Genomic DNA, 27714 nt, shown 5'->3' on the forward strand with positions numbered 1-27714 from the left:
TATTACTTTAAATACTTAGATTTAAAGTTCTGAAAAAAGTTTAAATACAAAGATCAATATTGTCTAATGTTTTGGCTGCAGTGTGTTTTTGCAGACAGGTATAACAGAACAGCTTTAGTGTTTAGATTGTTTAAACTTGAGTATGAACTTATACAAAATGCAGCAAGAGATTAAAAAAAACGTTTGATTATAAAATCGACTATATTGGATTCCTATCGATATCGGACATGAAAAGTGGCATCGTTCCATCTCTGCTTTGATTAGAGACACAGCTCTGTGTTTTCCAATTTGTCATTTTGAAAATTTACATTTCTTCACTGTTGAACAGCAGAAATGAGACTTTCCTGTCAGAGGTCATTTTTTAAAAATGAGGTGAATCAACCATGAAAACCATGAATCAACATGTGAACATGAGCTGAAGCTGCTGAAGTGAAGCAAAGTTACAGAGGTTTGATTAGGTAATGAGTCCTAATGAGTCCAAGTCTTCTGCTGAATCAGCAGAAGACTTGGACTCATTTGATTCCAGCTTTGATATCATTGATTTCAATATGTCCATTTCTGTCACACTTCACCTTTAAAAGTGAAGCCATGTGGTTCCTTACTGAGTGTATCACAGACTACATAACTTTCTGCACCGACTCCATTGTTCCAGCTCAGACTGTTCATTGTTACCCAAATAACAAGCCGTGGGTGACTAAGGACATCAAAGCCCTCCTCAACAACAAGAAGAGGGCTTTCAGAGGGGGCAACAAAGAGGAGGTGAGGAAGGTCCAGGTGTTACTAAAGGACAAGATCAGAGAGGCTAAGGACAATTACAGGAGGAAGCTGGAGTGGAAACTCCAGCAGAACAGCATGAGAGAGGTGTGGAGGGGCATGAAGACCATCACTGGATTCAGGCCAACCAACAGCAGGGGAGCTGAGGGAGGTGAGAATAGAGCCGACGAGTTGAATCTGTTTTTCAATAGATTCGACACCACAGTGTCTGCTCCTACCCCCACAACCTCACCTGCAGTCAGCCTGGAATCCAGAGCCACACCACTGTGCCAGCCTCTCTCTTCACATGTTGCCTCCTGTGAGATTCCTGACACCCCTCCCCCACCCATCACCTTCACTCAATACCAGGTTGAGATGCAAATGAGGAGACTTCACTCAGGCAAGTCTGCTGGACCAGACGGAGTGAGTCCCCTTGTCCTCAAGGCCTGTGCCCCCCAGCTGTGTGGAGTCTTTCATAAACTGTTTATGCTGAGTCTGAGTCTGCAGAGGGTCCCAGTGATGTGGAAGACATCATGCCTCGTCCCTGTACCAAAGACGCCACGTCCCAGTGGCCCCCAGGATTACAGGCCCGTGGCACTGACCTCCCACATCATGAAGACCCTGGAAAGGCTCATCCTGGACCAGCTGCGACCCATAGTAAGACCACATCTGGATCCCCTTCAGTTCGCTTATCAGCCTCGTCTCGGAACAGAGGACGCCATCATCTACCTGCTCAATCGTGTCTACACCTATCTGGACCAGCCGGCGAGCACTGTGAGGGTCATGTTTTTTGACTTTTCCAGTGCTTTCAACACCATCAGGCCGACCCTCCTGGGCGATAAGTTAGCAGCAATGCAGGTGGATGCTTCTCTGGTGTCCTGGATTGTTGATTACCTGACAGGAAGACCACAATATGTACGTCTCCCACAGTGTGTGTCTGACAAGGTGATCAGCAACACAGGGGCACCACAGGGGACTGTCCTCTCCCCCTTCCTCTTCACCCTCTACACCACAGACTTCAGCCACTGCACAGAGACCTGCCATCTTCAGAAGTTTTCTGATGACTCTGCGGTGGTTGGATGCATCAGCAGGGATGATGAGACAGAGTACCGGGCTGTGGTCGACTCCTTTGTCACGTGGTGTGAGCAGAATCATCTGCAGCTCAACGTGGCAAAGACCAAGGAACTGATCGTGGACTTCAGGAAGACCAGGAAACACTTGACCCCTGTTTCAATCCAGGGGGTCAGTGTTGACATTGTGGAGGACTATAAATACCTTGGAGTACACATCGACAATAAACTGGACTGGGCTAAAAACACCACAGCACTTTACAGGAAGGGCCAGAGTCGTCTCTATTTTTTGAGGCGACTGAGGTCCTTCAACATCTGCCAGAAAATGCTGAGGATTTTCTATGAGTCTGTTGTGGCCAGTGCGATCCTCTATGCTGTTGCATGCTGGGGGAGCAGGCTGAGGGTCGCAGATGCCAACAGACTTAATAAACTAATCCGTAAGGCCAGCAATGTTGTGGGGATGGAGCTGGACTCCCTCAAGGTGGTGTCGGAGAGGCGGATGCTGTCCAAGATAAAGACAATGTTGGATAACACCTCCCACCCACTCCATGACATGTTGGTCAGTCACAGGAGCTCGTTCAGTGAGAGACTGAGATTACCGAAGAGCACCACTGAACGACACAGGAAATCATTCCTGCCTGTGGCCATCTCCCTGTACAACGCATCCACTTAACACACTGTTTACTGCTACAGCTACACGTTTCTTTTCCAAATATTTATTTATAAGTGACTTATGTATGTATGTATGTATATATATGTATATATTGTACTATTCTTAGTTAGCGTATTGTCTGTCTTGTCTTAATGTTGGTTTAAAATGGAGCACTGTAACAAAAAAAAAATAATTTCCCCCAGGGATCAATAAAGTATTCTGATTCTGATTCTGATTCTGATTCCTGGAAGGAAAAACACGACTTTTTCAAGTCTTTGTCCTGTTTTTATGAGAAATGTACGACTTTAATGTGAAACATTCAGAGTTTTTTCTCTTGTTGTGTTTGTTTGAAGCTGCTTCCTGTTGGCTTCAGCTGTTTGGAGTTTCCATTTTCTAAACTTCTACATTCTGAACCTTCTTCAGCTCTGAACAGATGATGAAACACTGAATGATTTCAAGCACTTTGTCTAATAAACTTACATCTTTCATTCTTTATACAGATTGATCGACTGTGGTTTGTCAGAGATCAGCTGTGATTATCTGGCAGCAGCACTGAAGTCCAACCCCTCCCATCTGAGAGTGCTGTACCTGTACTACAACAACCTGAAGGATCCAGATGTGAAGCAGCTGTCTGATCTTAAGAAGAGTCCAGACTACAGACTGGAGACTCTGGTGTAAGTAGAGTGATGGAGTGAGTGGGTGGTGCTGTCAGCAGTATTGTACTAAACACAGTCAGTATGAAACAAAGATCCAGTGTTTCCTGTAAAGCTGCAGCTTCTCAGTGAAGCTGTGAGAGGAGAACGGTGACAGGCTTCAGGATTGGAGACAAACACTTCCTGTTTCTCACCTTTATGGTCACCATAGTAACGGCTGACACGCTCTGATCAAACACTGTCAACAGCCAATCAGCTCTCTGAACAAAGCAGCACGCAGACCAATGACTGCATTGATTTCCAAGTTTAAAGCAGTGAAGAACACAGTCTGTAGGTGAGGAAGAATTTAGTGAGAGCAGATGTTTGGATGGAATTCCTCCAGTTAACAGCTGGAACCGTCCATCTGGATTGTTGGGCTTGTTGTTGGGGTTCCTACAGAGCTCAGAGTGGACACACCAAGGTTCTTCTAATGAATGAAAGTCCAAACTCAAACTAGGAGGGAAAAACATTTTCAGCAACTTCAATAAAAATCCAAAGATTAGAAAAAGTGAAGCAACAATGAGTCCTAGTACAGTCCCAGCACTGACGTCCCTGCTGCTCTTTATACTGGATGTGCTGCATCACTGACTGACAGCTGATGAAGAGTCTCTGGAAACACTCGTTTATCTCCTCTGCTCTTCCTCCTTCTCTCTGCAGGTGGAGGTGATGATGGTAAACAGGACGGTGTGTGTGCTGAGAGAGGAGCAGCTGTGTCCTGATGATCCAGAGAGGTTGAAGCAGCAGCAGCTTGTGTGTAGAGACTAGAGATGGACCGATCCGATATTACGTATCGGTATCGGTCCGATACTGACCTAAATTACTGGATCGGATATCGGAGAAAAATAAAAAATGTAATCCGATCCATTAAATATCACGAAAGCACCTCACAAAACTTGCAACACCCCGTAACTCACCTCAGAACGTTAGCACTCGGAGCAGTATGCATCACGTGATAGAGCAGCTGTGGCATGGACCTGTCGGTGGTCTGGATAGCATTTGGAGCTTCGCTAGCAACCCGGCATTTCATCTCCGACAAAGTTATCCCCGAGAGAAGTAAAGCAAGTGTGTAAGTCCATCTCTGAATGTTTGTAAAGCATTCCTGCATTAAGCTTAACGAGCGACTGCCTCTCGCTCTCCGGCTGCTACTTCAATCATGAAACTGATCAATGATCAGCTGATCGGCTTTTCTGTCGCGAGTCCGCCTCACTTGTTTGTTTTTGGTCCACTTTGCGCCAGAAAGAGGAAACCAGCGGCTGAACAACAGCAGCACGTTTAAGCTTGATAAGCTGTTGTTACAATTTATTTAATATTACTTTCTACTCGAGGATCTTTTTCTACAGCTGACGCTGGTAACTGTGCAGGGGCGGATCTAGCAAAGTTTAGCCAGGGGGGCCTTAACAGGGAAAAGGGGGCACAAAGACATACTTTTCTTTCTTATTCTCATTTAAAATGTCGAGCTTTTAATAAATAATTATCTGACACCCAAAGTTTTAATTTGATGCAAAATAAATAGAAGTCCATTACTGTATATAGTAACTATTAAGTCTAATATATATACCCTAGTAAGCTATAGTACTTTTTCCTTTGGGAAGGTACCATCTGTGCAGTCTGCAATTTTGTTGAAGAAAGATGTTGAATCTATTTAATATTTCTTGAAAAATAATTGATTTCTGTGCATTTTTTTTCACACTGCATCAAATTAAGGTTGATTACGTCGATTAAGCATCATGAGGTGGAGCGTGAGGGGTGGTTCCCTATTTTTTATTTATTTATTTTTGTTGTTGCTGGGAGTTGGAACCCTATTAGTTAGGTTGCTTAATATTTACGCTAAGTACTCTTTAAAATACCAGAATAGGGAGGATGGTGTAGGTTTATGTTTATTAGATTGATCAGTGTTGCTGAACTATGAAATATTTTTTATGTATACAGGTATAACAGAATAGCTTTAGTGTAGTTGTTGTTTTAAACTTGAGTATGAACTTGCAGACTTGCAAAATGCAGCAAGATATTTAAAAAACAGTTTTGTTGATTAAAAAACACTATATCGGATTCATATCGGTATCGGCAGATATCCAAATTTATGATATCGGTATCGGTATCGGACATAAAAAAGTGGTATCGTGCCATCTCTAGTAGAGACGCTCTGACTGGGCCATGTTACTGGGAGGTGGAGAGGAGAGCTTCATCCAGCAGTGACTGACAGAGGAATGAAGTGCAGATGACTGTCAGTGCTGCAGAGTGAACTGCTCTGAGAACAGCTCCACTGTCAGACATAATGTAGAGTCCAGCATCACCCCTGTGTGTCCCTCTGGATCTGACAGAGGATCATCAGTGTATCTGGACTGCTCTGCTGCTGCTCTGTCCTTCTACAGTCTCTGCACAGTCTCTGTCTCACTCTGGAAAGATTTTACAACTTGTTGTAATTACAGAACGTTAATATAATATTCAAACATGTGATCTTCTCTTTATTTCTGACTCTTTACCAAATAAAGAAAAACCAAACTAACAAACAGAAGCTGTCGTGTCCTTTTTCACCACATCTGTGAATCTTTTCTGTGTTTTTCCTCTTTTCCTCCTTCCTGCAGCTCCATCTTCATCATTCTGTGTCCAGTATATGTGAACACGTCCAAAGCATCTGAGCCTCATGTTACCCGTTTGTGTGAGTTACGCCTGTCGTTGTGTTGTGGTGTATAAATAAGGGGCAGGAGACAGCGCTGGATCTCTGAGTTCTTTACTCTCAATTTCTGCAACATCTGCAATATATAGAAATGCAAACCTGTGAGCTGTGTGTGTTGTGCGTCTGCTCGGCCACCTCTCCTCCGGCCGTGCTGGAAGCAGCTGTGCGTTTGACAGTTTTATCGACTCGACAATAATCGAACAAATTAAATGTTCAAAAATATCAACTTAAGCACTTCAAAGTCAACAAAAAGCTTAAAACAATGAAATAATATTTCACTGAAAAAACAACAGCTCATAAGAACGATACACAAAATAATACAGAAACAAACAAATAAAAGTTATTAACCAGGATCCATGTTTTTGTCACAAACACTGAATCAGCTGATTCACTCTTTATGTTTCTGAGTTTGTTTTGTGATTATAGTTCTGGTTTCTGTTTCTGTGTCTTCACTGTGTCCCACGTCTCCTTACTTTGGACTCTGTGTTATATTTCCTGTTTTACTTTGACAGTCCTGTGTTACTGTTTCCTGTCTCGTGTGTGTAATTGGTCCCAGCTGTGTTTCCCTCCTGCCTCCCGTTCCCTGATTACTAAACTGCGTCCACGCCGCCGGCGCTCCTCTCCACAGCTGGATGCTCTGAAATCCTGGAATCCAGCTGTGGTGAGTGATGGAGACACTTTCTCTGCTCCCTCAGTAATCAGGACAGTTTATTGAACATCAGAGGACATAAAGGACTGTTTTTCACCTGCACGTTCTGAACCTGGACATTAAAGACTGCTGGCTTCAAGGACATTAATCCCAGTGTCAGCCAGCCAATAACAGCCTGTGTTTTTCAGCTCTTTAGGAGTCAGAAATGAGAAAGACACAGACTGCTAACCGCTCCCTGCAGGAAATAAGCTCCGCCTCTTCCTGTCCTGTATATGAGTGATTCTGACATGAGACACAATGAGTTTCCTGTTTATTGTGACTTAAAGCGAGCAGCAAAGACACTAAACTGTGTGTTTCCAGCTGAAGCTGCTTTTTGTGTTGCTCCCACAATCCTGTCTAAAACAGTCAGTGAGGAAAACTCAATGTGACTTCAGAGTGACAGAGGTAAGCGACTCATGTTGTAACTGACGTCAGACGCGGAGGTTTTGGCGTAAAATTAAAGCGAACGGTAGTTTAGAATTGAACAAATTCCTTTAAGCTTCAGTATTACCAAATACACTTATCAATAGTCTTCTAACTAACAATATTTGTCTAAATCATCTCCAACACCCTGGAGAACAACGGGGAGAGTTTAGAGGCTCTCCAAGATTACATTGATCAGTGCTTCCAGGATCTTGTGATGAAGAAGGCTCAGAGTGCAAAACCTTCATCAAAACCCACCTGAAGCTGCTGGAGGACACGGTGAAGAACATCGCCTTTGATAGAGTGCATCGCATCGGCCCCATGCGGGCTGCGACCGGGAGACCACGTCCTACTGTGGCCAAATTCGGCCACTTCAAACAAAAGGAACAGGTGAAAAGTCTCCGTGTCCATCGGTGTTTCTCCACGTCTCTCTGCCTTCTTCGTGTCATCTCTGTGTTTCCCTGCTGCCCTCATGTTTTCTGCTTTGTCTGTTAGTTCTTCCCAGTTTAGGTTGATGTTCACTTCTTCCCTCACCTTTGTTATTTTCACTGTAAATAAATCTCCACTCGCATCTCCACCGCCGTCTGCATCTTGGTCCTCATTCACTCCACCACACGACTGCTGCCCCAGCCGTGACAACGTTTGATGTTTCCTCTACATTTACTTTTAAAAATTATTTACTTTGCCTTCTTTGGTATCATTTGGTATCAGATGGCCGACTTCTAAATGGTCACCATGGTCACCACCGAACTTGAGGAGTTTGCCCCCTCACATATACTAATGTGCCACAAACAGGACTTTAACATCACCAACCATTCCTATGTTATTACGGTGTATCCATATAACTGGCCCACCCTGTACAGTTATGCTTTCATGTTGACATACTGTATTAACACAATTCAGGGAGGATTCTAGGATCAGAGCTTCGGGGGGCTGAGCACCCAGAGAGCTGCCCAGCCAGCCAAGATACACTTTACTCGTCACAATGAGACTTCTTCCCCGTCTCTGTCGGTCCCTGCATCCTCCCTGTCCTCATGTTGTCTTCGCCTCCTTTATCAGTCATCATAATTTTACCGTCTCTGTGCAAGTCTGCAAATTTCTTTATTAAATCAAAAGATTCTTAAATCCATCAAGTCTCTCTGTGCCTGGGTCCTCGTCACAAAACATGACATCACTGTTTTGTACTTTTTAACAATTTAATCCCACATTTGTGAAAGAAAAGCAAAACACTTTTTTGAAAAGTCTGTAACAAAACCATCAATTCTGATCAAGGTTATTTAAATGCTGCCAAAGAAGAATGGATTGGAATAAAAAAAATACATATCCTAACCTTAATTACTGGAGGAGAATAATGAATGATGCTCACAGTGAGTAAGAAGTAAACTGAGTGCATATTTTGGACAGAGATTCACTTTTAATGTGTTTGTATTAGAGATGGACCGATCTGATATTACGTATCGGTATCGGTCCGATACTGACCTAAATTACTGGATCGGATATCGGAGAAAAATAAAAAATGTAATCCGATCCATTAAATATCACGAAAGCACCTCACAAAACTTGCAACACACCGTAACTCACCTCAGAAAGTTAGCACGTCGGAGCAGTATGCATCACGTGATAGAGCGGCTGTGGCATGCGGGACCTGTCGGTGGTCTGGATAGCATTTGGAGCTTCGCTAGCAACCCAGCATTTCATCTCCGACAAAGTTATCCCCGAGAGAAGTAAAGCAAGTGTGTAAGTCCATCTCTGAATGTTTGTAAAGCATTCCTGCGTTAAGCTTAACGAGCGATATATGGAGCGACTGCCTCTTCTTGCTGCTACTTCAATCATGAAACTGCTTAATGATCAGCTGATCGGCTTTTCTGTCACGAGTCCATCTCTCTGGTTTGTTTTTGGCCCACTTTGCACCAGAAAGAGGAAACCAGCGGCTGAACAAACGCAGCATGTTTAAGCTTGATAAGCTGTTGTTAGAATTTATTTATTATTACTTTCTACTCGAGGATCTTTTTCTACAGCTGACGCTGGTAACTGTGCAGGGGCGGATCTAGCAAAGTTTAGCCAGGGGGGCCGATAGGGCATTAACAGGGAAAAGGGGGCACAAAGACATACTTTTCTTTCTTATTCTCATTTAAAATGTCTAGCTTTTAATAAATAATTATCCGAATCTTACACCGAAAGTTTTAATTTGATGTAAAATGAATAGAAGTCAATTACTGTATATAGTGACTATTAAGTCTAATATATATACCCTAGTAAGCTATAGTACTTTTTCCTTTGGGAAGGTACCATCTGTGCAGTCTGCAATTTTGTTGAAGAAAGATGTTGAATCTATTTAATATTTCTTGAAAAATAATTGATTTCTGTGCATTTTTTTTTCACACTGCATCAAATTAAGGTTGATTACGTTGATTAAGCATCATGAGGTGGAGCGTGAGGGGTGGTTCCCTATTTTTTATTTATTTATTTTTGTTGTTGCTGGGAGTTGGAACCCTATTAGTTAGGTTGCTTAATATTTACGCTAAGTACTCTTTAAAATACCAGAATAGGGAGGATGGTGTAGGTTTAAGTTTATTAGATTGATCAGTATTGCTGAACTATAAATATTTTTTTTTTGCATATAGGTATAACAGAATAGCTTTAGTGTAGTTGTTGTTTTAAACTTGAGTATGAACTTATACAAAATGCAGCAAGATATTTAAAAAACAGTTTTGTTGATTAAAAAACACTATATCGGATTCATATCGGTATCGGCAGATATCCAAATTTATGATATCGGTATCGGACATAAAAAAGTGGTATCGTGCCATCTCTAGTTTGTATAATATAATACAAATGCATAAAAACACTCCTGAAACAGAATAAATTATTACAAATAAATTATTACAAAATATTAAAAAATATTATGGATACTTTTGTTGTTAAAATGTTACCTCTCAACCAAGTTCTGCCTTTTATATTTTTAGTAGTGTGTCACACAAACAGGAAATATTGTCAAAAAAAAGTAAGTAAGTGCTGAAGCACCCCAAAAATGAACCAAAGCACCCCAAAAATGAACCAAAGCACCCCAAAAATGAACCAAAGCACCCAAAAATGGGTTAAAATCGCCCCTGTTAACAAATAATAGCCCAACAGTCACTTTTATGCTTACTGTAGCTGTTAGCTAAAAACACTAATTTAGCCTAGTTTGCCCTGAATTCAGCTTTGACAGACATGATCGACTGTTTCCAGTAGAATTCCTCGTTGTCATCTTGTTCCCTCTCAGAGCCCCGTATGCTTGCAGAGACCCCTACAGTAGGGAAATGTGCCAAAGAACGTCCAAAACATTGCATTTTAGGTTTATTTATGCCTTACACACAATCCCAACTCTTTAGCTAACTTAACAACTTTGGCTAAAGTCTATAGTTAGTCTTACTCGTTTGTACAACATTTCTGGATCGCCACTGTTTGAAATGATATGACATATGACTCTCACTGAGACAGCAAACTTTGTAGAAAACACAACACTTCTGATTCTCTATCTAGCTGTTTGGTCACAGCTGTAGATTACATTATAAGTGGTTGTTCACTCTTGTCAATAATTACATTTCTAAATTCTATTTGTGCAGTTACATGTAAACAAAGTCCAATATTGTATCTAAATGATTGTGTTATGGTGGGACAGTTTCCAATTTTGTTGTATTATTGTACCAGGTATGACTGTGCAAGAGTTATCTTATCTTCCTTGCTTGCACCACACTCTTTGCAGAAATGGTGCACAGCAGCACTGCATCATGTTATTGTGTTGTATAATATACCAGAACTAATACAAAGCAACATCCATGTACACTATAGGTCCATGCCAATGTGCCCAAATGGGACCTCCATAAATGGTAAGGGGCGCAAAGGCACTTTAAGACCAGTGGGCACACCATCGGTGCACATCCGCTCGGATGCTTTTTTCTATTCATTTATTTCCCTGTTTATTTATCGATGCACAAAAGCAATTATCTCAGAGACACCATCCTCTTAACAGAGACTCAAATCAGGAACCTGCAGATTATTAGTCAGCAGCTTTAACTTCCTGTCTTTGTCTCACTAAACCTTCCACGTGGAAACTTGAGCTGCCCACTCAAGCACAGTAGGCTTTAACTGGCTCTGCTCAAGTCACTTCAGTATCTGAGAAACTGTCTCGATGCATGCCAAAGAACACTTTGACAATACGCTTGTGTTGAGTCAAATCCACCACAAGCATATTCTATGGCAGTTTAATTCCACTCCACATAAAAATAGTCACGTATTATTTCCCCCCACCACACTTCCTGCCAGTAGCTGGTGCCCCCACCCACAGTGCATTAGTGGTTCTCTGTGTTTAGTGGCTCACTCTGGGCGGCTGCTCGGTGGGGCCCGGCCCCCTGGCTCTGTTGGGCCTGTGCTGCGGGTGGGGTGCCCTCAGGTCTCGGCCCTCTGGGCCCATTTACTGCTCAGTAACATTTAATATCTATTATTTACTACTACTTACTAGCCTACTTACTGCATATTATTGGTTGTTGCTGTGGGTTCCCCACTGTGTTGGTTTTTCCTTGTGTTTTTCAGCAGATGATGAAATAGATTTTCAGTATTTTTTCTCTCTTCCTCTCCATCTATTTCTCTTCTTCTCTATTTTTCCCTCTTCTTCTGTTAACTTTCTCCCCAGCTTATCTTTTTTCTTCTTTCCTGACCCCCTTTCTGATTCTAATGACTCAAAATAAAGTAAAATCATCATCAAATATGACTATCAAGTGGACCAGTATAGCAAAAACCATAATGGTGGCAGAGGCCACAGAGCCAAGTGGCAGGATTTTCAACGTTCAAACCAGATAAAAAACAGAAATTAAATGGTGTTAAAAGCCATGAATTCAGGCAATTCATTCACAACATCATTACAAGTTTTACTGGACGTTAATATTTTTCTCTTTTTTCAGTGCAAAACAAACTAACAGTACACATGATGCTGGCAAGTTAAAATGTCAGTGTCTTTTATAGATAGCATGTCTAGCATCATAGTTTTATAGATCACGTAGTCAGGGTAAAAACTCCATCTCTGATTATTATTGTACATGACTGTGACATGCAGTGGCCTCAGCATCATGATGAAGGCGACCGGAGGAGATAGTTTGGTAGACATCGATGTTTTGCCGATGAAGGCTCATGTAGCGGTCCTCTTTGTCCTAAACAACAATTTACACTGTCATTTACATTTAATTAAAGTGCAGCTTAAAAACAGACATAATGCACTGCAGCCTCGGCACAATTAAGTGTAAAACAGAACTATGGAAAACTCACAAACATCTGGCGAGTTTCAGATCCTGTTAAGTTAGTTAGACCTGATCTGTTTTCTCTGTTAGGATAAAAACATCAGAGGTCATGGGGTGAAAAATACCTCCAACACAAGACTAGCTATGTCTACAACTAATGTGTGGTGTTTGAAAAGAACCTATGAGATACTTTGAACACCACAGTGGCTGCTGTATGCAGTAATGTGCTCAAGTGATTTCAAAGGGTCATTTCATGAGTTTAAGTGCGTCAGTAAAAGTTTTCACCTGCGAGGATTTCTCCTCAGGCTGTAACCACAGGTTATCACAGCCACACTGATGAGTGAAGCAGCAGCAGAAATGATGGGAACTGTAGCCATGAACTTCATGCCAGAAGAATCTCCATCGTCTGTTGAATGTTGCCACACACACAAAAAAACTTCATTTTGAAAACATGAAAAGTCACGAAATTTGCATTAACCTGTTATATTAAAGTGGAAAACATGTTTATCTTTTCATTACATTAGAGTTACAATTGCATCATTCAAACACTTCACTGATGAAATAACACCAAAGTTGTGATTGGAGCAGTTTTATAATGAAATTTTAAACAAATTAGCCAGAAGAAGAGCTTAAAAACATTCCAGATGTTCATCTCCTGACTGAAACCTTTCATTAATCCGCTGCAGGCGGGAATGACGACCTCAAACCATGTATGACAGAAAAGAAAGTGTTAACGCAGTTCCAAACATCCACCTTGAATCTGCGGTGTGGGTATAAATAGAAAATGTTTTTACCTCTCACAGTCACACTGAGATGGAGAACATACAATCCACCACGAAATCCACACTCACAGGTGTAGTTCCCACTGTCTTCAGATGTTAAGTTGAGCAGGTGGAGAAACACAGTCTCATTTTCTTTGATCAGTGTGAACCTGGAGTCACAGCCATGAATAAAGCCTCGGTCGTAACGATAGAGCAGACGACGCTGTTCTCCTCGGCTCCTCTCTGTGCTGATCTCACACAGTATCATCACAGTAATATTCAGAGTTGTTTTGCTGCATATTTGAGTGGAATCGGGTTTCTTTCCAATTGTCTTCACAAGAGTCTCTATAAATTGTTCCAGTTAAAATGAAACAAAATCGGGATTATAGTTTCTATATATTTGTTGTTGTGGGAAAATCAATCACATATATTATTTCACTAACCTAACTAAAGCTTTCTTCTTAAACACCTGGCTTTACAGCTTTTCTTTTTTAATTATATATATTTACCTTCACTGCTAAAAACCACAAGCAGAAGCAGGAGAAAGCAGAGTTTCCGTGCAGTCATGCTGGTGAGGAAGTAACTGTGGCTGACAGTGTGAGGTAGACTATAGTGAAAGCAGGAAGACTTGCACCCTCCTTATTTCACCTCTTGTGTCTACACTGAAACTTTTACTATGTCTAAAATAGAAGTGCATAAAAGTGGAAGGACAGTAGAAGGTAAACCACCAACATTGTTTAAGCCAGACTGATCTCTCTGTTTATCTGGATGGACATTGTGTTCAAATTATGATGAGATGTTTGTTCAAAAACAAAACTAGTCTGATACAAAGAGTCATGTTTGCCACAGTTTATTGTGTTTGTATTGTATTAAATCTGAGAGCCCGAGTTGGAGTATTATGACTGAATGGTCTCCATTACTGGGAAACAACTATCCAGTGTGAAAAGATGGACGTTTATTATAATATATGAATATTATTATATTAGTATGTCACCTAAAGTTTTATATACTTTAAAATGTTTCATAGAGCTTTATTATCCACTCCCACAGTTCCTGTGCTTCTTGCTGAGCGTGTCTTGTTGTCGTGTTGATGGTTCACTGAGATGAGAGTCTGGTAGGAATCACTCGATGGCTGCTGAAGGTTTGTATAGGGCTGATCTGGCTCATCGTCATCCTTTAGAAAAGTGAAATATTTTAGGTATTAATCAAGTTCAACCCGGTCTACCCACACACTCTATTGATCTTTAAATCTCTCCATCTGTTGCCTGGATTATTTAATGTTTCTGCTCATTTCTGTAAGAGCTTCTTCACAAAATAAAGGACACTGAAGTTGGCACTAATAGTATTATAACACTAATCTGTAATTATCTATATAAGTAACATCCTAAAACATAAATGTACATGTTTTATGTTTACTGGCAAACTTTTAACTAGCTGCTGTAGATCGTAGCAATAAATTGCTCACCAAACCGTTGGGATTTTCAGGTACAGACACTCCAGATGTTCCTGACCTTAAGCAGCCACGTTGATAAGAAAGGATGTCAGCATTAGTGTAACACTATTCACATTCAAACAGAGAAAAATCAAGTAAGAACATCTACATTTATATTATCTTCTCTCTTAATAATGATAATTATTTTTGGAAGGATAAAAAGTGTTCATTCTAGACATGATGTTTAACACACACCGAATTCTCATTTATTGAAATGTGATGTTTCCTTTTACTTTCTCTACATCTATATCATCTTTGAATTACTGCAGCAAAAATAGTCTCACCCATTACTTTTCCTCCAGTAGATAAATCCCACGATAACTCCAGTTATAAAGATGATCACAACACCGGGCAGATAAACGGAAAAAGATTTGTCTGCTGAAGTGTGGGCCTCGTTTGTGTCTAAATCATTGAAAAGATGCATTTGTCAGTAAAATCATTTACTTTCATTTCCTGGAAATCAAAACACAAATCAAACACAGTTTACGTCTACTGAAACTCTGAGTGAAGTAATGAAACCCCAGTTTTATAACCACAGAGCTTTAAATATTGTCACTGTGCTCTTTTCTTTTGTCTTCTTCTTCTTCTTTTGCATCTTTTCTGAATATTACTATGAACTGAAATTGGTCCAACTGCTTATATACATTCACTGGCCACTTTATGAGGTATACTTGTTCAGGGTGTAACACAAATATTTCAGTGTTCATTTCATTTGTCAATCACATGTCAGCTTCATCTTCCTGGTTAAATAAAGGTTAATAAAATAATAAAATGTCAGCAAATCAATGCTCAAACAGAGCAACATGGCACATGTTACTGGTCCCAGTGCTTCACAAACTGCTGATCTGCTGGGATTTTCCCACACAATCATCTCTGTTCACAGACAATGGTCTGAAAAATAGAAAATATCCAGTGAGCTGTGATTCTCTGGGTAAAAATGCTGTTTACACATCAAACCTTGAGGCAGAGCGGACCACACTGGATATCACTGCTGTCCTCTAACAACAGCAAGCTGAGGCTACAGTTTGCAAGTCTGGACAACAGAAGACTAAAAAAACGATGCCTTGCCCGATGAGTTGATTTCTAACAGTTCAGACTGCTGGTGGTGTAATGCTCTGTGGGGGATTTTCTTTGCAAACTTTGGACCCTGTAGTAACCACTGAGCATCATTTAAACACCACAGCCTGCCTGAAGGTTGTTGCTGACCACATTCATGTCTTTATGCCCAAAAAATACCCATCGTCTGATGGCTGCTTCCAGCAGGATACCACACCATGTCACGGCGCTCAAATCATGTACGGCCTGCGCAGTCACCAGATCTCAATCCAGCAGAGCACCTTTGGGATGTGGTGGAACGGAAAGTTTGCTTCAAGTAAGAGCAGCTGACGAATCTGCAGCAACTGTGTGATGATGTAATTTCAATATGTCTTGAGAATCTTTGAGGAATGTTTTTAGCGCCTTGTTGTGCCACAAAAAATGAAGACATGTTTGATGGCTGAAGGTGGTCCAACTCGGTTCAAAGATGTACCTGATAAATGAGTCAGTGAGAGTATTTAAACTGCTGTCAGTGAAAATAAGAAGAAAAGAAATGAACAAATTACAAGAATAAAAAACACATAAGCAGGTCAATACAATGCTAACACAGTGCTGAATAACTGTGTCAGATAAAGAAACCAAAATGCATTTACCTTCCACAGTGACACTGATATGGACAATATATGTCCCTTCAGTGTTTGTACACTCACAGGTGAAGTTCCCACTATCAGCTGGTGTTAAACTGGTCAGCTCCAGAAAGGCAGTCTGATTTTCTTTTGTTATTGAGAACCTGGGGTCACATTCCTGAGTAACGTTCTCTCCGTGTCGATACAGCAGATGACACTCTCCTCCTGTGTCCCTCTGTCTTTTGATCTTACAGATAATCAAAACAATAGTAGTCTGACTTTCCTTGTTGCAAATCCGAGTGACATCGTGTTCTCTCCTGACTGTCTTCACAACAGTCTCTGTAAACAGGGACAGCAAAATACGGTAAATACAAGATTCAGCCTGTGTCAGAGAGGACTTTAGTTTCTATATTTTGTGAATGTTAAACCATCTTTTTAATCCCATAATAATGTGTTTAGTTTAAACTAAAAGCAAGGAGGTTATAAATTTAAAAATATTAATAATGCATAATGAAAATAGTTTCCTTGTATTACCTTCAGCATCATGGGACACAGCTAGTGGTAACAGCAAAATCAAGCAAAGTTTTGATACGTCCATGCTTGTTAACATGTCTGTAAGCCACCGACAGTGAAGAGGAAGATGTGCGGAAAGAAACAAGCTGAAGCTCTCCTGGCTAAGCAGACGTCAGACTGTTGCCCTTCACGGGGCAAGTGTGAAATGATGTAAAAAGGAAGTGTACTGACAGGACTTTCATATTAAAAGGCTGTAAAGTTGAAACACTGTGCGAGCTCCCACACAAAAAGAAAACAGGCTAGTTTTTCTTTATCACAGAGGAATTATTACACTGCTAACTGTCATGTTCGCTGAAACTGAAGGATGGATAATATTGTAAAAGTAACAACAAAACTACCATTTATCATAACATTATAAGCATTTTAAACTAAAATAGCGTGTGTTATGGTTCAAAATATTGGGGATGGAGACAAGAGGAAAAACCACAATAACAACACTGGTCCGGTCGGGTTGAGTCAAACGATGATTTTAATGAACACACGCGTGGGAGATGGACACTGATGCAGACAGCCTCAGATCTCAAAATGGTGGAGCATTGCTCAAACTCTTATAGCCTCTGGTGCCTCCACCTTATCATAAAAAGCCTAAACATTCACATGCTTTCTCTCACACAGCGCCTAAGCTACGACCTTGGCTCCCCGTCTATCTGCTCCTGCTGAGATGGGGCAGAAAACTCCAGTATATTCTGTTCTCTTCTAATCAGACAAATAAGACAATTACTTTCTGCGAACAGTATTTCTTATAACTCAGCAGTATAATGCATCATAAAACAATATCATTCATTCACAACAAGTCAGCAGTTTAATGTAATGCAAATCAGTTTAACTAATGCAATAGTTATCAGCTTCTTCTAATTCAGGAGAATAATGCCAACTAAAACTACATAATAATTCACCATCTTTAATTAGGGGTCTAACATGGCATAAAATAATATTATAATCTAATAATTCCCCCTGATGAGCTCATTAGAATAATGAGCTCATCAGCACCCCATAATCCAGTGTGGCTGGGTTCATCTCTTCTCACTCCTGAGGTCCTTTGTCCCCCTGAGGGGCGAACCATATGTGGGATGACCTCTGTGTTTGCGCAGTTCAGATGCAAGACAAACTATTATTCCAACAATAGCAGGTACAGATGACACTCCCCAGGTCTCCCACAGCTTTATTTGGTGCTACCTTATACCCTCCAGACGTACTCAGACTAGAACCTCTGTCCAAGGAGCTTTTAGCCTTTTATGTTATTGCTGCAGCTACCAGTGTCGTCCAGTTGGGTGATCCTCTGCTCTTCATTCTTCAACCTCAGGGGTTAGACAACCCTTCAGTCGTGGCACAGATCAGGGGATTATTCTGCCCCGATTTCAAACAACAATCTGTGTATCCTCCAGAAAAAGGAACAGGAAGGTGTCCCCCTTTTTGCCCAAGAGCCTCTCGAACTTCGTTGGTCTGGTGTTCCCGGATTTCCGCCAACCCCTTCATGGTTATTGCTGTGTTTATGGGATCCATCCTTTTGTGGTGACTAGCTGGAGCCCAAACGCCATGACCCTTGGACCCAGTTGGTGTCTTGGCAGTCACTGTGTCTGTCTCTGCTGCGGAGGATCCTCGTATATCTGTGACCTCGTCTGGTGTCTGTTCCTTTCTCTGTAAGAGACAGAAAACCAAAACACCTCTCTTCCTAACCCTAATAATCTAATGTTGTTATCTACTGACCTTCTAGTGATTCAGAATTGGTTTAAAAACATTCAGAATGTTCCAGGGACTTATTCTAATCATATCCTATGTGTGTGTAAGCGTGTTTGCATTTAGCCCTCTGCACTCAAAGTCAATACCTGCAATATATCAGTCCGGACCATCACGCCGAACGAAGCTTATGACCTTCAAAAGACCAAGTGCCAACTCGTTATAAGCACATTTGCAAGGTGTGTCTGAACATTATTGAAACCCCTCTTTTTAACAAAAGACAAAGAAATTAACAAATCTTCTAAACGCTATTCAGTTCATTTCAATGATTGATGCTTACACATGGAAATAATGATTTATGCTTCTTACTGATTCTCTACAAAAGACCGGAAACTTCTCGGGCCGCTATTAGCTTAAGTTTTACCATTCCTAAGGTATTAAAGACACAAATGAAGTTATAAAATGTTCAAATAATCCTTGTTTGATGTTAAAGCTCAACTTCCCCCCCCCCTTTTTTTTTTTTTGACACATCCCCATGTGTCAAATCAACGGAGCTAGAACATTAAAAGAAAAGGTTAGGCAGCTACAAGGTTTCCCAGATCGTTAAGGTGATCTGCGTGTAATGTTCTGACTCAGGTATTTAATATTTTAATAAATGTCGTTTAATTAACTGCCACTATTTAAACTAAACTTAAAGACATAATTGAAGAAAAGATCACAAAGAATAACATGATATCAGTGTTTTGTAAGCGCGTGCGGCCTTCTATGCTCGAAGCCTTTTCCCTCAATAGATCAGTCAGACATTCGCGCTGACTGTAGCTTTTAACCCTTATTAACTTGAGCACAACTCTACAATGAGCAACAAGTTGCAATATGTATAAAAATGATCATGGTTACACCTGCAATAAAAATTATATCATTATCCTAACACCTGTAAATAGAAGATTCATCAGAGGTTATAACCATCACAGGAACACAGATGTTAGTATAAGGTCAAAAGCTTCAATATATGATCATCGATGCAATACTTGTTGCATGATTCTCATACAATAATAATGCTGATATTAAAATAACAGTAAAACACCCCCTTTTATCCCGTTTCGCTTGACCCATAAACGTTTATAAATGCCTCTTTTAAATTTTATTTCCCCCTGTTCTCCCCTTCCTGACCACAGCAGGGGGATCTTAGTTTTGAATCAGCCATGAATCCAGCTCACCTGATTCATCAGTGAGCTCCACCATCACTGGCGTCTGACAGGGTGGCGCTGCATATTCTTCCTTTAATGTCACTATTTTCAACCTGTTAATTAGAGTGCTTAAACCTGAAGTCGACTACGTCCACAACAAGTCAATACAGCTGTAAATGTGGCCAATTATCAATCTATTACCAATCAATAACAACAGATAACTTCTATTTTATGCATGCTTTTAATCAACCACTCACCCAGAGGATCTCCAATCCCAGGAAATTCCTTCTCCTCAGTCAATGAGTCTGTCCTCCTTCCATGCCCTGGTAACTGGTCCATCCAGAGCCATATGATCTCAAATATACATAAAACAAGCCAAACCACACCTTGGTCACACCAACTCTCTTCCGCCCCGAAGATGTCCAATGCCATCCTAGTATGGACTGAAAGTGGCTTTAACGCTGACTGTCCTGACAATCCATCTTATAACATTTCCTGGTCAGATCTGCCAATCTCCGCCCCAGGGTTTTAACTATTTTGCAATTTTCATTAGTTTCTATGTTTTTTCTAGTTTTGCCTCCAGATTTTCAATTTTTTTTTACCAGTTGGAATCAGTTTTTACCAATTCTTTGCTAGTTTAGTCTAGTTTTTATTTTCCTGAAAATCCTTAGTTTCAGTTTAGTTTTAGTTGTGTTTTGCAAAAATTAAGTGTAACAAAATCTCAGTTCCATCATATCAATCATGCTCTTCTGGTTATCCTTGGGTCTTGAGACTAATAACTATTAACTCTTGCCGCACCGAGTGTTCCTAATTTTGGTTGAAGTGAATTGATAACCTTTTTGAAGGCGATTGTTTCACACATTTATTTAGATGTCCCAGTCCTGTTTATCTCGGGATACATCACGCTGCCTTATCTGGGGTTAGCTGTTTTCGGGGGATGCGGGTTGAGTGGGGGAGCTCTTCAAGGTAAGCTAGGTTAACCTTCTTGTGTGAGCTTTTCAAGTGCACTTTAAGGTTTGTGGGATTTTTCGTGTCATAAATGTCCCTCATGACCCCCTGATGGCCCAGTAATTCATTTTTGCGCACTGTAGTACACATTTAGTTTTTGCTTGTAGCTCTCATACTCTACTTGCCACTCCTCTAAGTCCTGATGTTTCTTAGCGAGGACAACAGTACCTTTAAAATTATATCACATGTGTGGGGGTGTGGCCTTGCCAATTGTTTTTCCCACCTTTTCAAAATGGCTGACGTGCCCACAAGCACATTTTATGGAAGAAAGAAAGGTAAGCTTGATATTTACATTTAAAATGTTTTGTTAAACTCAGATTTTTATTAATTTTCAAAGAATAAACATCTAGTAAATGATTTGAGGGGTCTTTAAGAATTAGGCTCATTTAGTTTCACGGAGAACATGACAAAATATGGTTCACTCCACTTGCCTGAAATGGTTAACAGTCCAAGGCATTTCAGTTGTAGAATGGGTGCAACAGTAAAACATATGTGAGATGTGGGAAGTGCCAAATGTTCCTTTGTGTCTCCAAATAAAAATAAAAATCACAGTACTTCCTCAGATATCATAAATGAATTGACTTTTGTGAAATAGAAAGCCCAGTGCAATCACTTATTCCTGAACCAATGGCTTACAGCTAGTGAAGTGTCAGTGACTTCTAAGTTGATCCCTGATCTACATTTTTATGATATTGTTATATAAATAAGTTTTAATATCCTGCTTACAAAAATTTCAGTGGAACATGTAATCTTCTTAAATAGCTCTTGAATGTTGTTAGTTTCACATTCGTGATCAATGAACTCCACTTGTGCACTGTAGTGCACATGTTGTAAAATTTAAATAAAATTAGTTAAAAACAATTTTGTTTTTGTAATGTGTTTATTTTACCGTCCCAGCACTTGATTTATCTTAAAAAGAAAAAAGAAAAAGAAAAAAATGAAAATACTTTTCCCTTTTTTCTTTCCCTGGGTCTCAGGAGGACATTGTGTCTCTCTCCACTACAAGACTCTTGCTATATCTAAAAAACAGTCATATTCAAAGTAATCCTAAATTGGACTCTGGCGCTTTCTCCCGACTTTTCCTGACATGATTCTGCGCGTGGACGGAGCAGCAACACAGACGACTCGACTAACGTACTGCCTTGACTTTACTATTGCAGGGCACGCACACATCAATGCAACTAAACACATTTTGCTATAAATCTAGTTAATTTTAGTTAGTTTTGTGAACATTCAGTACAGTTTTAGTTAGTTTTCCTTTTTGTTTTGATTTTATTACCGTTAACGCAAATTTTTCCACTTCTAGTTTTCGTTATTTCATTTGTTGTCTTTAATAATAATAATCTTCTCTGCACCCTGGAATCAATATGATCAACATTTTGCTGCGTATCAATTCACCTTTTTGATTCAAATGCTCCAGCCTTATGTGGTTTGTGACATGTGTTGATCTAAACCTCCACTCTGTCTCTAAATGTTTGAAGAATTTTTCAAGTTCGGGGTCAAATTTTGAGAATTTGACCATAAGTGAAAGTTATGGCGTTATCACCCCCTTTGGGGATTACCTTTTCCAGTTTTGATGATATTCCTCCCCATTCTCTATTTTTTGCAAGTACCCCTCTTCGGTGGTGAGAAACTGTTGGTGTGATCAAGCGGGTGCTGTAAAAACAAAAGCTCAGGACAGAACAGTCACCAATCATGTACTTCATTCAAAATTGACATATATCAAGCTTCATATTGATCCTCTGAGTGTAATGGTACATTTTAATTTGCACTTCTCAAAACTGAAAACAATATTCTCTTTATTTTACTCTTGTTCTTGTGCAGCACCACCCCTCAGCACATGCCCCTGTTATTTTATCTTACTTTTAAATTGTTGACTACTTCAAGAAAGCGCCCAAAAGACGGGGACCAGTGTTTATCATTACATATCTCCATTTTGAGTGTGGCTGTCTATCATTCCCCTGTTATTCATAGACCTCGGTGGAGGTTTTTTTTTTTGTTGTTGTTTTTTTTTACCTCTATAAAAATTAATTGACTCTTTACAGTGACCCACTATGGTTAATAATAACATGTTCAGTCATGAGTGGAATCAAACCTTTTCTTCACTTTAGCATTTAACATTCCCCACCATATAATATGATACATTAATCGAAACACAGCTACTAAAACACAATTTTCTTAATGCAAACATCAGTAACTCAAAATTAGCAACCAAAGGGTTCAGCCTGCAGTTCACACTCCTGTGAAACTACAACTCTTTAGTCTCTGTCATCCTTCTGTTCTTGCAAAAACAAAACATCCACCCTTCTTTTACAGGCTGGGTGAATTGTCTGTGGACATTCAATAATCCTAAAGTCGGTACCGTTTTTGTCTCAGTACCAAGTCAGTTAAAACTTTTAGTCGTCAGTCCGTCACAGTCCAGTCACATGCATACATCCACACACATTCATACCAGATATTGCTGATAATGGAGTCTCACGCGCAACCTATTCGAGCCTCCATCACCAGCAAGATGACGTCATCATTTTAAAGGAAACAGCTCCTTGTTTGTTTGTTTTTCTTTTTTGGACTGGATCGACTCGCTGCAATCCTTTTAGGCTCAGGACTTCTCATGTGATCAATGTCCCATATAAGTGAATTTCTCCCAAGCCCATTATAATCATGGAGAAAAATACTTTGCGACTGTTTTCAGTAAGAATATTTTATAGCGCTTTAAAGTTCAATCTCTCAGGCCTGGATTAAAGAGCTGATTTGTTAAATCAGGAACTCACAAGATACCAAAATATCACCACCGGTGGATCACACCTCTCTGATGTTCTTATCTCAGTGCACTGTAACAAAAGCAAAAACAAACGTAACCAATAAAACACTCATATAATAACAAATACTGGGGCCCATTACAAACATGTCCAAAGATCAAACCCTCTTTCTCTATGTTAGAGAAAGAGAACAATCCAAACCTCACTGATAGAATCAACCTAGTGTCAAACAAAACCCAAAGATCAACCAAAACTTCACACACTATATTGTGTAGGCATACAGGTACCGTAACTCCTTTTTGCACTGACAAAGACATGTTGGATTGACTTAATTCAATAGTGGACACTGGTTGCACACAAATGTTTTGCTTTGGCAGAAACTTAAACAACTGAGTCAAATCAACACAACCTTTTCATATTCTCTCCGAAATAAAACTCACACCGTTAATTCATCATTTTCACTCTGTACCACTGCTCCTTATCAGGCTGTGTGAAGCACAGTAAACAATTCAGTGGAGGCCTTGAGCCATAAACAGACATCACGCACAGACATTGTTTTCACAACCAAACTACTTTAGACCTTGTCCCCTAAATCTACACAGATGCCCTCTGTGTGGCATGAAATGCATTTAACCAATAAACAATCAATGGCTTCTTGTTGTTGTAACCGACTCCATATTTGAATGTTTGTGTGCAGCATTTGTTAGTAAAGCATTCTTCATTGCAACAGCGTGTGTGTATCACTCTTTATTGCACAAGCTTGTAAATGTGTGTGTGTGGATCACTCCTCAGTGAGTTGAATCAGCATTTCGATTTATTTTTTTTTGCACGTGTGTGTGTCATTTCTCACTCAATCAACGAGTGCATATGTTCATATGTGTGTTTCTCTTCATTCTGAGTCAATGCATGTAGATGTGTGTGTTTGTGTGGGTGTTTGTGTTCATCACTTTCCTGTTCTGGTGTTCTGGGTAAACCACGGCCTGAAGCATGCCCTGGGGTCCTGCCCTCCTCCTTTTCAGTCTGTTTGCATCTGTTGGTGCTGCTGCTCAAAGTTCTGTCCATACTGGTTCTGGCCCCAATTGAGGCAGTGCTTTTCTCCAGTGTCCTGCAACTTCTCCCTGTTCCACTCCTCCTTAACTTGACCCTTTTTCTTCTGTAGCTCCTTCAGGGCTTGCTCCTGCTGTTGGAGCTTCTTCGTCAGGTTTGGCGACCTCCTGCTCCAGCAAGCTCCGGCCTGATTCCAAGTCCTGTGTCTGGGACTCCAAGCCTGATGGGTTCGATTATCAGCCAGCTCCTCCTGAGCCATGGTCAGTTTCTGCTCTGATGCCTTGAGCTCTTACTGAGGGCAGAAACCTCAGAATCTTTTCCGTCCACTTCAGATTGAAGTCCATCGATGTTTTCCTTGCTTTGCTCCACGGCCTTTTGCGGCTCTGCTGTTCGGCTCTTCTCAGAGGTCAGCTCCTGGCCGAGCCCCGACACCTGTGCCTTCAGCTTATTTTCTCCTGGTGTTTTGTCCATTCTGAGGTGCCTCCTGACCTCAGTTACTCCTCCTGTCTCTGGCACGCCCTTTTTGCTGCCCGACGATCATTGTTGGTCCGTCACTGTCCTGCACAGTTTTAATGCAGAGTGGTTAAGGTCAGCATTGTTTTGCTCGGCCTCACTTTTCATCTGGGCTTAATGGGCGTCTCATCACAGCTCTGTCAGCTGAAGCTGTCTTTTTCCATATGGCAAGAGTGTGAAGAGTGTGTGAGAGGGGTGTGTCCGATCAGGCACAATGCTGTTGGCTTTGCGAATGCCTCGTTTTCCAAATCCAGATGTTTATTTGTCACGTACACAGCAACAGAGAGAACAGTCTGTTGTTGGGATGGCTGAGGTCCTTCACGATCTTCCTGGCCTTGGTCCAGCACCGCCTGCTGTAGATTGAGTGCAGGTCAGGGTGCTCAGAGCGGATGGTGCGCTCAGCTGATTGCACAACCCTCTGTAGAGCTTGTCTGTCCGGCATGGTGCTGTTCCCGAACCAGACAGTGATACAGCTGCTCAGGATGCTCTCGATAGTTCCTCTATAGAAGGTGGTCAGAATCGGTGGTGGGAGCCGGGCCTTTCTCAGTCTTCTCAGAAAGAAGAGACGCTGACGGAAATCTCCCCGTGTAGTGAAACGGGCCTTGGATTTAACGCTCTCCGTCTCCGCTGCATGAGATCGTTTTCCTGCAGCACTGTTGACATTTTCAAGTTGTTGTTGTGGGTCCAGCTGCTTTAGCATTTGGTCAGGGTCACATCAAAGATGGTAGAGGAGAGAGCAAAGATGGTAGGGGGGAGAGCAGGAGTCCAGGGTCAGCTTCGGCTTTCAGGGCCGACAAAGCAGCCTGTAATCAAGCATAAAGAGAAAAAACAAAACAAAAACAAAACAAAAACAGATGAACAGGAAAATGATGTTATTTTGGCTGCGTTATTCAGAGAGGGGAGAAACAACGGGACCAGGCCCTGTGTCAGCCTTCTCTCCCCCTTTTTTTGTTTTTTCTCACCATATAATCCACTCATGACCCACCAAGCTGACAGGACATCACAGGTACATGTTAAAATTCTTAAGATCATGTTTAAAAGCACAAAAATTGGAATTTTCTTTCATCTGGTAATCACTTGTATTAATCAATCAGCAGAAAACATGTCACAATTTGACTTTTCTAACCACTAAATTTGTCGTGTTATCACTGGTTGGTCAGACCAGTGCCTTTTTTTTTTTTTTTGAAGTTAAGTTGTTGTCCTGCAACCCAGAGAGTTTATTTGTTAGTAGTGGATAAACTTTATTATTTAACGGCGGGTGTATGTTAAGTTTCACTGCTTTAAACTTGCTGGAAAATCTTCACGTGTTCATGAGTGTAAGCTGTTTCTTCATTGCGTGTATGTGCGTTTGTAGGTGGGCTAATTTAACGTTTTTTCCTCAAACAAGGCATTTCTCTAACATGTGCCTCTCTCTCACATTACTCTGCTTGTGTGTGTTTTTGTTTCACCTTTTGTTGTGATGCTCCGGAAGCCTTCCCAACCTCCACAAGTCTGTTGGCCCCAATTTTATGTGTTAAAGCTTCTCTTAATTTCTCCTTTAATTCTCTGCTAGCTGCTGTCTTTTCCACAGCTGCTGATTCTTGCTGAGTGTGGTTTCCATTACTATAATTTGCTTCGGCCGCTGTGCTTGTGGGGGCAGTTGGTCCAGGCCTGTAGCCACCTGTATCAACACACTGAGAGATTTATTTAATATCATTTTCCTCACAATCTTACTCTGCCGGCTGACGTGCCGGTCTTAATCATGCTCGATTTGTCTCTTCTATATCAAAACCCAGCCGAACATCAAACATTCAGCGTAGTCATTCAAAACCTTATCTGTAGTATTATAATCAGCAAAATCAGCGTTTTAATTACAGGCATGTATCATTATTTGCAAATCATAATTATAAAACTCAAAAACACGCTAAACAGCAACAAAAGTCCTCTGTGCGCTCCACAGCTCATTTGCATGTTCACACACAGTCTAAAAATAGCTCGCAGCGCTGCAGTGCGCTGTCGTCACACACAGGGTCACACAAAGCTCAGGCAAAACTCTTTTATTTTATATTACAAAGACGTCTTATATTTACAACCACTGACAGGCCTGACAGATTCAGCGCCTAACAAATTCGACAAATTTAAGTTAACGGGTCCAACCGAAGAAACCGAAGAAAGTCCAACTTTTTTGTAATCAATCAAACAGTATCTGTTACTTCTGGAACAGTTTCTGACCTAATTTCTAAAGAGCACCTACACAATTTCGACAAATTTAACCATAACGGGTCCAACCGAAGAAAGTCCAACTTTTTTGTAATCAATTAACCAGTATCAGACTCTAACTTTATCTGGCCTAATCCCTAAGGTCCCTAACTCAATTTAACAGTATTCAAAAAAGCACATCACACCGTTCCAAACGGTGAGGAGACTCTAACTCCTAGCTTATTTCAGGATGCCCTGTACCCCACAGATAAGCCAAACTGAACTAACCCTGTTCGCCGACAGGTCAAGACCGCGCGTCCACGGCCAGGAGGGAGCGTAACCTCCGGGCTATGCGCTTCTTAGCGGACTCTAACCGCCGTTCTATAATAATTTATAACAATTTGAAACACCAGTCAACGCCCTAAAACAAGAGTATGACTAAGGCAAGTGCCACCTAGAGGTCAATGGGGACTCGAACCCACAAACTGACCACTCAGGTCCACTCTATAACCAATTTGGACTCTAACCAACAAAATGACCAATTCCCTATCAAACTACTTGAGACTCTAACTCAATTCCTTGGGACTCGAACCCAGCATTTCTTTCAATTCCTTTTTCAACTTCATT

General features: G+C 40.9%; 2 protein-coding genes across 3 annotated transcripts in view; one reads left to right on the top strand and one right to left on the bottom strand.

The window, feature by feature from the left end:
* LOC147302712 (NACHT, LRR and PYD domains-containing protein 12-like) overlaps window positions 1-27714 on the top strand; it is a 172991-nt gene that overhangs the window by 95144 nt on the left and 50133 nt on the right. The gene's annotated exons all lie outside the window — the stretch shown is intronic.
* On the bottom strand, window positions 14014-16755 carry LOC147302718 (uncharacterized). 2 transcript variants are annotated; one of them, XM_086284520.1, is made up of 5 exons: window positions 16680-16755; window positions 16173-16484; window positions 14770-14886; window positions 14458-14516; window positions 14014-14166 (listed from the first exon to the last, which is right to left on the bottom strand). In XM_086284520.1, the coding sequence occupies exons 1-5, from the start codon at window positions 16753-16755 to the stop codon at window positions 14014-14016; spliced, it is 717 nt and encodes a 238-aa protein (XP_086140646.1). The 2 variants fall into 2 exon arrangements, with proteins under 2 accessions (XP_086140646.1, XP_086140647.1); XM_086284521.1 differs by having other exon boundaries at window positions 14458-14503; window positions 14769-14886.

The sequence above is a fragment of the Aulonocara sp. 'chitande type north' Nkhata Bay genome, linkage group LG23, assembly GCF_057382095.1.
Source record: "Aulonocara sp. 'chitande type north' Nkhata Bay isolate Kocher_YH1m ecotype deep benthic linkage group LG23, A_spYH_male_GT1.1, whole genome shotgun sequence".
Taxonomy (NCBI): Eukaryota; Metazoa; Chordata; class Actinopteri; order Cichliformes; family Cichlidae; genus Aulonocara; species Aulonocara sp. 'chitande type north' Nkhata Bay.